The sequence below is a fragment of the Caretta caretta genome, chromosome 8 (genome assembly GCF_965140235.1).
Source record: "Caretta caretta isolate rCarCar2 chromosome 8, rCarCar1.hap1, whole genome shotgun sequence".
NCBI lineage: Eukaryota > Metazoa > Chordata > Testudines > Cheloniidae > Caretta > Caretta caretta.
Genome location: NC_134213.1, coordinates 39,004,463 through 39,015,020, shown reverse-complemented (window position 1 = coordinate 39,015,020; position 10,558 = coordinate 39,004,463). Strand labels below are relative to the sequence as shown.

General features: G+C 42.1%; 1 protein-coding gene across 20 annotated transcripts in view; it reads right to left on the bottom strand.

The window, feature by feature from the left end:
- LOC125641569 (protocadherin gamma-C5) overlaps nt 1-10,558 on the bottom strand; it is a 426,447-nt gene that overhangs the window by 166,371 nt on the left and 249,518 nt on the right. The window contains exon 1 of one of the 20 annotated variants that reach the window (XM_075131416.1): nt 8,187-10,538. The exons of 18 other annotated variants lie outside the window; for them this stretch is intronic. In XM_075131416.1, the coding sequence (XP_074987517.1) occupies nt 8,187-10,484 (2,298 nt within the window). In that variant the 5' untranslated portion in view covers nt 10,485-10,538. Of the gene's footprint in view, nt 1-4,060; nt 6,642-8,186; nt 10,539-10,558 lie in introns of those variants that run through there. One more of the 20 variants, XM_048861716.2, reaches the window with a different exon arrangement.

Sequence of the window (10,558 nt, the reverse complement as noted above, 5' to 3'; positions counted from 1 at the left end):
GTGTGCTTCAAGTAAGGTAATTAAATGCGTAATTATAAATATATGTAATTGACTTGATGTTCAGGGATGTGGAACATGTTTTCTAATTGACTTTACTGGGATTTTTGTTTACTACTAACTCTTGAAACAGACCACTTTTTAAAGTGTTTAAATTTAGGTGCCTAATTTTAAGCATGCAGATTTGAAAAAGAAATTGGCCCAAATCTCTCTGTGCTTGACCTTCACCATATTTAAAATTGTGATAATAAAATCTTATTAAATAGACAGGATTGTTGGGAAACTAATATTCATTGTAATTTTAATGCCCTTGGGGGCTGATCTAAAACCAAAAGATGGCAGAGGAGAAAGACTCCCATTGATTTATGTAAGCAAAGATCAAACCCTTGGTTGGACAGCATTATACAATTGTGAAGCATAACCATGATGTTCAATGAGAGCAATCCATCATAAAGAGAATAAGGCATTAGGATCATTTAAGGTAAGGATTTTTTACTCTCAAGTGATTGAATAGTTATAATTCTGGTCAGGTTCGCAATAGCACACCTCCTGAGGTGCAAATGGAATGATTTACAGGAGAATAATTCATAATCTCATCAGTGATGAAGTACCCAGTACAGCCCACATCACTGAGACCTGGCTGAATGACACCCATTCTAGCCCACCTCATCCTCCTAGGATACTAGGTGTATCACAGACCTAGACAAGACAAGACGGCAGGCAGCACTGCATTCATCTTCTCATCAAACATCAAATCCAAAAAAGTAAGACAACATTCAAATTAATTAATCTGACAATAGAAATCAGAGCCAAAGCTAACATAGCTTTTATGCTTATTTAAACACCATGACTGACTAAAGGATTCATAACGGAGCTCACTGATACCTTTTCAGTTATGGTGGTGACATACCCCAGCTTGTCATTCTGGGAGATTTCAACATACATAGTTAAAAGGCTGCAAATGCAAAATCCCCAAAATTCACCTCCTCTCTTGCCTCTTTAGGACTTTCACTGGTAATCTCTTGTCCAGCTTATGCAGATGGTCAAACCCTGGACCTGATCTTCAGCCTAGATGTCAAGATCAAGGACACCAAAACCCAACCACTGTCTTGGATAGACCATCACCTAATTACAGCAGTGGTCAGAGATCTTCCAGCTCTCAAGCAAGGAGACAAGTGATCCTGATTTGGCCATGAATACACATGGAAGCCAAGAAATCCCAAAGGCTGCTAAAGGACAACAGCATTCCACCCACAGAATGAGAAAAGGAGGACGTAGTGAATCATTATCATTGTACATGAGCCTTGATCATTGACCAAATGGTCCCCAAATGGCCACTTCCTCTCCACAGCCCACACAGAATTCCTGGATTTTCTGACATTCTGCACTGGATGAAGAAAGAGGGATGGCAAATTAAGTGCTAATGGTGGGAAACAAAAGCTGATTCACAGAGGATGAAATGTAATAAGTTCCTCAAACCCTATACTGAGACTTTATTACAGGCCAAAATAACCCTCCTATTAGCCTCCACTGAGGATGCCAAATCCCACCATAAGGAGCTACCCAGAGTGGCAAACCAGTTCCTTAATCCTTAATTACTACAACCTGCATCAGAACCGAGTACCAAGTCCTGCAAAGAGCTATCATCCTACTTCACTAAGAAGTTCATGCACATTCAGAAAACTTTTTCAAGTAGCCTGGATCCACCTATACTCACCAATCAACAGATCATATGCATTCCCGGAATTCAGTGCATTCACTCATCAAGAAGTTAAGGACACTCTAGAAAAGTCCCAACCCAAGACTTGTGAATCAGATCCATGCCCTTCCTGACTTGTGAAAGAGTCATGAGCACCTGGTGCCACTCATGACAGAAATAGCCAATGCCACATTCAGAGAAGGAATCTACCGGTCTTCCTTCAAACATGTAGTCGTCTAACCAACATCAAAGAAACCCACCCTGGATACATCTGTTCTAGCCATCTACCACCCAAAGTAAAACCTCCCATTCCTGAGTAAACTCACAGAATAGCTACCCAAAGGCCAAATACAATATTATCTAACTAACGTTAATATTCTAGACCTAGCACAATCAGATTCAGACCAGGAGATGGAGCGGATATGGATTGAGTGGCACTGATCGATAATTTCCTTCTGTCAATGGATAAAAGGCAGGCATCCATTCTCATCCTCTTGGACAAGTAGCACTTTCTATCATCTCTGGTTAACTAGGAGACTGCCCCATCCTGTCAGATGATGACCTGACCTCAGTTATTCTCTTGACTGGTCTACGGCTATGTGATATGCCTGGCATAAATCCTTCAGTGTTAAGGAAATTCCACAGTATAGAGCACTGTAGTGCATCTTTTCAGCAACACAGGATACCAGTAGCACTTCAAACCTGTCCTCTACTCTCTACCCTGGCTTCCCATACAAGAATTGAATAAAGTTTAAGATATCCATCATATTCAAAGCGCTGTATGGCTTTGGACCTAGGATATCAAAAAGATTGCCTAAAGATGCGGAATGAACATCTTGGTGGACAATTTTGCTTTTCTGGCAAACAGGAACTCTTTACCATAAGGGTAAAGCTTGTCTGTATGGGAGACCAAACTTTCTTGGGGCTAGTCCAAGACTTTAAGAACTAAGGACCCTAACAAACCTCACCACCTTCCACTCCAAGTGTAAGGTACATTTCTTTAATCTTGCCTTCTTTAACAGATAACAAAAATAGCACTTAATACACTACTGGAAAGAGCTCAAATACTATGGTGATGAGTGCAGTATAAGAGCCTATATCAAATAGAATAGAAGAGAACTATTAAGCGTTCTAAATAGGAAACATCACAAGGAATTTCGAAAATATAACTTATAAACCCAATGTTCAAAGGACACCACCAGGATCCAACATAAGGCGCTGATAATTTGTTTTTGTATATGAGTCAGAGTTCACTGCATTAACACTGACCAAGGGATTTAATATAGTGACTCGTTAGCTCTCATTTCAGATATATAATCGTGACTATGTATGAGAACGTTTTCTCTAATAATAAAATTACTACAAAGTCATGCTATAACCTCCTTTATAAACGTTGAATCAAACCATTAAATGTTTCAAGGCCCAACGGTAATACACAAACAACAAATATTATAGACATTATCGCATATTATAATGATGCCATATATGCTAGTTTCATAATTCTGCATTTCTGACATTTACATAATATTAATAGATACGGGTGGAATTTAAATGCATTTGGTTTAAAAATTGGATTAATCCGCTGTAAGCTGATAGGTATATCTTCACCAAACAAGTAAGTAATCTACAAATAATTATAAAGTAATGATTATGTCCCGACTTAGCAAAGTATCTATATCAAGAGGGCTATTAACTTGTTTACATTGATACAGGTGCGTGTCTTAAGGTGCGTGCTGAATGGGTGCTTATATAACGCGCTGTATAAAAAAATGTCCATAACTTTCAAAAGTGAAAGGCCAGACTATTGGGAACATGTATATCAATAGGGAAATAAAATTAAAAGAACATGAGATAAATTAAAGGACAAAACTATGATTGTACGAGTGATTAAATTATATTATGCAAAAAAATAAGGTAGTCCTTTTACTACGTTAAATTTAAGAGGTTCACGGTCTTCAAATCAAACTGTCTTCCAATAAAATTGAAGTACTCTATACACTGACATTTCTGTACTATCCCAAGTTAGTAACGGATATATGAAGATACAGGAAGATAACCTGGTTTCAAACAAACAGTAAAAGGGTGTAATTTCACCGAAAAAAAGAGAAACAAAGTGCCTTTTAAAAAGAAAAGGTAAATGATTTAAAATTAATATATCGAAAGTCACACATATCCTAATGCCCCGAGAGCCAACCCTTGCAACACAGAAGACACGGTTCACTGTTGACTTCAGTGGGGCCTGGAATTACCTCCTTTCCTCCTCTCACAAACAAACATAAAGCATCATTTTCCTCTACATTGCCCGAGAAACTAACAATATATACTTTCGACCCACAGAACGAAGACACAATAACCTTAGCTCACCTGAACAGAGGTCCGATTCCCGTTACTAATGCTTACATCCTCAATAACTAGTATAGGATCCTTTATCTCACAAGTTTGCTCACTACTCAGAGTATTTGAATACTTTGTTTTGGAGAAGTTGAATTGGCTCTTTCTGGAGTCCGTGGTTAGAGAAACCTCATGTGAGTAGGAATGAAGAAAAGCTCTGACTCCATCGACCCCCACAAACTGCGAGACGGGAACTCCACTGAAAGTCACACTCGAGGAGTCAAACAGCTGCGAGTTTCGCCACCTGCGGAGTCTCAGGGCCAGTAACACTAGGATAAAGGTAAAGAACAAGCAGGAAACGGAAGCCACAGCGATCACCAAATACAAGGTGAGGCTGGACTGGGGGTCTGCAGGAGCTGAGAGGCTGCTTAAATCGGAGAGGATTTCGGGGATGCTGTCAGCCACCACCACCGTGACAGTGGCCGTGGCAGAGAGAGGGGGCTGCCCGTTGTCCTTCACTAAAACCACCAGGCTTTGCTTGAGCGCATCTTTGTCTACAAAGGAGCGCGCTGTCCTGATCTCGCCGCTGTGGAGTCCCACAGAGAAGAGCCCCGGCTCTGTAGCCTTCAGCAGCTGGTAGGAGAGCCAGGCGTTCTGCCCGGAGTCTGCATCCACCGCCACCACCTTAGTGACCAGGTAACCAGGCTCGGAGGAGCGAGGGGCCAACTCCACTCCCGTGGAGCCATCGGTGGGAAAGGAGGGGTGTAAGATGTGCGGGCTGTTGTCATTCTGATCCAGTATAAAGAGAGTGACGGAGACATTACTGCTGAGAGGTGGGGAACCCCCATCCTGAGCCTGCACTTGGAACCGAATCTCCCGGAACTGTTCGTAATCGAAGGAGCTCAGAGCGTAGACAGCCCCAGTCTCGGAGTTAATGGAGATGAAGGCGGAGAGCGGAGCTTCCTGGATCTGAGTTCCAGTAATGGAGTAAGTGATTCGGGAGTTGTCCTCCAAGTCGTAGTCATTTGCCTTTACAGAGCAAACGGAAGCTCCTTTAACATTGTTTTCTCTGACGTACGAAGTATAGGAAGTCTGGTTAAATATAGGAGGATTGTCATTTTCGTCTGAAACTTGTAGAAAGATGGAAGTAACTGAAGACAAGGGAGGAGTCCCTTGATCTGTGGCTGTAATTGTTACATTGTAATTCGATGCCTGCTCCCTGTCCAGGGTTCTGTCAATCACCAAACTGTAATAATTATCTAATAATTTCTTCATTCTAAAGGGGAGGTTGCTGGGTATGGAGCACGTGACTTCCCCGTTCTCTCCGGAATCTAGATCTTGCACATTTAAAAGGGCGATCACAGTCCCGGTGGGAGAGTCCTCAGGGATGGAGTTGACGAGAGATGTGATTGTTAATTCTGGAGCGTTGTCATTCACATCGCTAACAACGATCAGTATTTTCGATCTGTCGAAAAGGCCTCCCCCGTCATGGGCTTGCACCTCGATTTCATATAATGCGGATTCCTCAAAGTCCAAGTTCCCCACGACTGTTACTTCTCCAGTCCTAGAATCCAAGTGGAATATTTGGGAACCTTTCTCCACGATTGTTCTGAATGAGTATTTTAACTCTTTGTTGACTCCTTCATCCGGATCAGTGGCTTTTACTGATACCACCGTGGAACCTTTCGGCACATTTTCCAAAACCCTCGCTCTATAGATAGCCTCAGTGAAAACTGGCGCGTTGTCATTTGCATCAAGAACAATAACGCGGATTTGCGCAGTGCCGGACCTGACTGGATCTCCCCCGTCAGTGGCTGTGAGGATTAGATCGTGAACAGCTTGTTCTTCCCGGTCTAGAGACTTTTCCAGCACCAGTTCGGCATATTTCACATCATTGGTTCTAGTTTGCACATCCAGAGAGAAATGCCTGTTATCGCTCAGTTGATATATCTGGATAGAATTAATTCCCACATCTGGATCCTGCGACTGCTGCAGGGAAATTCGGGTCCCCACTGCTGTTGTCTCGCTGATTTTTAACTCTAATTTCTCTGATTGGAAGCCTGGAGCATTGTCATTAATATCTGTGATTTCAACTTCAACTGGAAAAAGCTTCGCTTTACCCTCACGAAGAACCTCAAACTTCACCAAACATATCTCTATCCGGCCACAGATCTCCTCTCTGTCTATTCTGTCTGTGGTGTATAAATGGCCACTCTTAACATTCAAAGCAAAATACTGACTCCTACCTCTGGCAACAATGCGGACACTGCGGTCTGAGAGCTCCTTTAGATCCAGTCCCAAATCCTTTGTTATATTCCCCACGAAAGAGCCTGTGTGCGTTTCCTCCGGGATCGAATAGCGAATCTGACCAGAAACCGCCTCCCAAACGGGAACCAATAAAAAACAAAACAGGGCTCGCCGTTTGCAGTCCCGGAGACTTTGTATATTCTCCATTTTCCTCTGGATGTATATAGTGCTCTGATTCCCAGTCAAGTATGGATTTTCTTTTAGCCGTAGTCCTGTTTTCGCCGTCACTGATGTTAAAGTTAAGCCTGTTTCATAGATATTTCTCTGTGAAATTCCTCTGAGTAAGTGTGAGTCTGATCTCTGTGTTCTGTGCTGTGTAGCTGCGGGCGGGGCTGGCTGGATCTCTTTTTCCATTCCTCTGCCTGATTGGTGAACAGCGGCGCTCAGAGTCTCAACCAATAATTGCAATTTAAAAAAAAATCCAATACCTTTCTATCTATTATTTAATCTTTTCCCACGACTATTTATTTATAGTTACTTCCTCTATTTAAAATGTATACACTTACATATACATTTTAATGTATACAAAACCTATTTGAGTTTTACATGGAATTACGTTAAGTAAATAGTTCTTGATAAGCAATTATTTGAGTTCGTTGTGCTAAAAGAACACAGATGTACTATTTATTTTCCAGACTAGAGGGTGATACCACAGTTGTATTTGCCTGAATAAAATACAGCTCTGTGTATACATTTGTCAGGGGCTCACAAAGATATTTTAATGGAAAAATATTGTATATGTTTACACATAGTAATGCAATTTATATATCAGAACATAAGAGTGCTTCTCACTCCTCTTAAACAGAGACTTCTTTCACGATGACATAGTCTGATCATTGCTGCACGTTGAGGAATATTTTAAATCTCACCAATTAATTTTCAGTAAACACAATTATTAACGGGGAATGAGGACAGAATACCAGCTGTATATTGTCATCTGTCATGGGAAAACAGTTACTAAAATTGCTCTGGCTAATATCCCGTAGGTATTGTGATACAACACTAAGTAAGGTGGTATGATATTCCTGATTATTAGTTTGTGGTGACCTAATATATACCCAAAGTGGTTATGTTTTCTGTCTACTAATGCAGAATCACCACCAGAGAGGGAAAGTGGTTTAGAGAGTTCTATATAGAAAAAAGAGAGAAAATTATTGGCCAATATCTCGTGGACTCCTGCAGAATTAACAACTATATGTAAGTATATCCAGGCAATGTTTTATATTTAATTTCTAGTTTAGTTTAACTTTTCTATTGGAAGAATATTTGGTTTTGTATATGACATACTTCTGTGCTACTTACTTATTTTTAATTAAAGTGGAAAACTTATAGACAGCGACACGACATGACATCATTTGGAAGTAACAATTGGCTCCACGTTCTGTTACACACTTTGCTTTGAAACTGTATTGAAGTTCCCTGCCAACTATGGACTGTAGCATATTGGTAAATGTAATTTTTAAAATGTCAAATGTTATAATCCTTCGAATAGTCCATCACTGACTGACGTCTTTCCTTCAAAACTTCTAACAGGATGATGAGAGTAGAATTTTCACATTCCATAAATCTCAGGTAAAACAGTCACTGCTACAAAATGGATATCAGCAACTCGCAATAATACCAGAACTTTGGACACTTTGCACCGTTCAATAGGCACTAACCACCGGTTGATACCAAACATTTACTACACCGAAGAGAAATAACGCACACATATAAAAATATAATTAATCTAAAATCCCTTTAGTTCACGTGATTTATACATATTCATGAACAGCATTTTTCATTGTCTGAATAATTTAATTAAAAATCAGAGAAGCGACACCTTAACTAACGCGATAATGCAAAAACTCACCTTGAGAAGAGTTTCGGATCCGGATTTGGGTGCTTCAGAACCACAATTATTCACAAGTAAAATCCCAGAGTTGCAAAGGATATTCTCAGATGTAATGTTATGGTCACTACTTTTAAGCAAGTTAAATCCATTTTGCCCGCAGTCTGTAGCCAAACACAAATTATAGGAATACGGCAAGGCCCCGTCTTTGTAATCTGGTAGGAATGTGGGATCAGCCTTGGAATGAAGAGCAGGCCTGACATACTGAAGAACAGAGGAACCTTTTGAACTTCTAACTTTCATGGCTATCACCACTATAATTGTAATTAGAAATAAAAATGAGATCAGGGCTAAAGCCAGCACCAAGTAGAACTGTAAATCAGACTGAGATTCCGAGTCACCCGATTGGTCGCTCATTTCCGGAAGAGCCTCTTGGAAGTTCTCGGCAAATACCAGGTTGAGAGTCACTGTGGCTGACAGAGGCGGCTGCCCGTTGTCCTTCACCAGGGTGACCAGCCTGTGCTTCACAGCATCTCTGTCCGCAAAGGCGCGGGCTGTCCGGATCTCCCCGCTCTGCAGCCCCATGCTGAAGAGCGACGGGTCCGTGGCCTGGAGCACGTGGTAGGAGAGCCAGGCATTGTGTCCTGAGTCAGCATCCACCGCCACCACCTTAGTCACCAGATAACCTACCTCGGTCGAGCGAGGGACCATCTCGAACAAGGCGGAGCCATCGGCTCCAAAGGAAGGGTACAGGATGCGAGGGGCGTTATCATTCTGATCCACAATAAACACCCTGACGGTGACATTGCTGCTGAGAGGCTGGGTCCCGCCGTCTTGGGCCTTCACTTGCAGCTCAAACTCCCGGAATTGCTCGTAGTCGAAGGAGCGCTGCGCATAGATCGCTCCGGTCTGGGAGTTAATGGAGATGTAGGAGGAGAGAGGCAGCTTCTCCAGGTTGCTGCTCAGGATGGAGTAAGTGACTTGGGCGTTCCGGTCCAGATCCCGGTCTGAGGCTTTTACACTGAAAATAGAGGCCCCCGAGGGATTGTTCTCTGGCACATAGGCGGTGTAGGAAGGTTTCTCAAAGACAGGGGCGTTGTCATTGATATCCGAGATCTGCAACAGGATGGTTTTCTGGGTGGAGAGTGGGGGAGAACCTTTATCTGTGGCGGTGATTGTGATATTGTACTCCGGGGTCCTTTCCCTGTCCAGGGTGTTGTCTGTGAGGAGTTTGTAGTAGTTATTAGAGGAGGATATTATTTTAAACGGCAAATTATCTTGAATGCGACAGGTGACTTCTCCATTTCCTCCATCGTCTCGGTCAAGGGCTTTCATCAGTGCTATCACTGTCCCGGGCACTGAGTCTTCCGGAATTGGACTGGACACGGATGTGAGTGTCATTTCGGGAGTATTGTCGTTCTCATCTAGAATTTCTATATGAACTTTGCAGTGGTCAGTGAGACCTCCCCCATCCCTCGCTTCTACACCCATTATATAACTATTTGTTTCTTCAAAATCCAGAAATCCTTTTGTTGTGATTATTCCGTTACCAGAATCTAAACTTAACAGATGTCTTGCACTCTGCGGTATGTTGCTGAAAGCATATGTTATTTTTGCATATGTACCTTCATCTTCATCGGTAGCTTTAACCTGGAGCACTAAAGAGCCCTTTGGTAGATTTTCCTTCAGGTTGACTTTGTAGATCTCTTCAGTGAATACAGGGGGGTTGTCATTAGCGTCAGTAACAGTTATTTTAATCTGAGCTGTTCCAGTTCTGATTGGATCTCCCCCATCCACAGCCGTCAGGATCAAGTGATGGGAACTCTGCTTCTCTCGATCCAAAGGTTTCTCTAACACCAATTCTGCCTGCTTTTTTCCATCTGGATTTTCCTTCAATTTCAAGATAAAATACAGATTTGGACTGAGCTGGTAATCCCGCAGTGAATTGGCTCCAACATCGGGATCTTGCGCAGGTTCTAAAGGAAATCGCGCACCAGGTTGTGCTAATTCATTAATTTCTAAATCAATATTATTTTTAGTAAACCGCGGTGCATTATCATTAATGTCCTGGATTGCGACGTTCACGTGGAAAACATTCAAAGGGTTTTCAACCACAGCTTCTAAATTTAGGAAACAAAGCGGGGATGCCCCACATATCTCCTCCCGGTTTATCCTGTTGTTCACATAGAGATTGCCATTTTCCCCATTCACACTGAAGTATGACTTTTCCGAATTGACACGCAGCTTTCGCTGAGGCAGCTCTCTGCCATTTAACCCCAAATCCTTGGCTAGATTCCCCACAAGGGATCCTTTGGCCATTTCCTCAGGAGTCAAATAAAGAATCTGCTCCGATACCGCCCGGCAGCACAAAGAGAATAAGAAGGAAAACAACA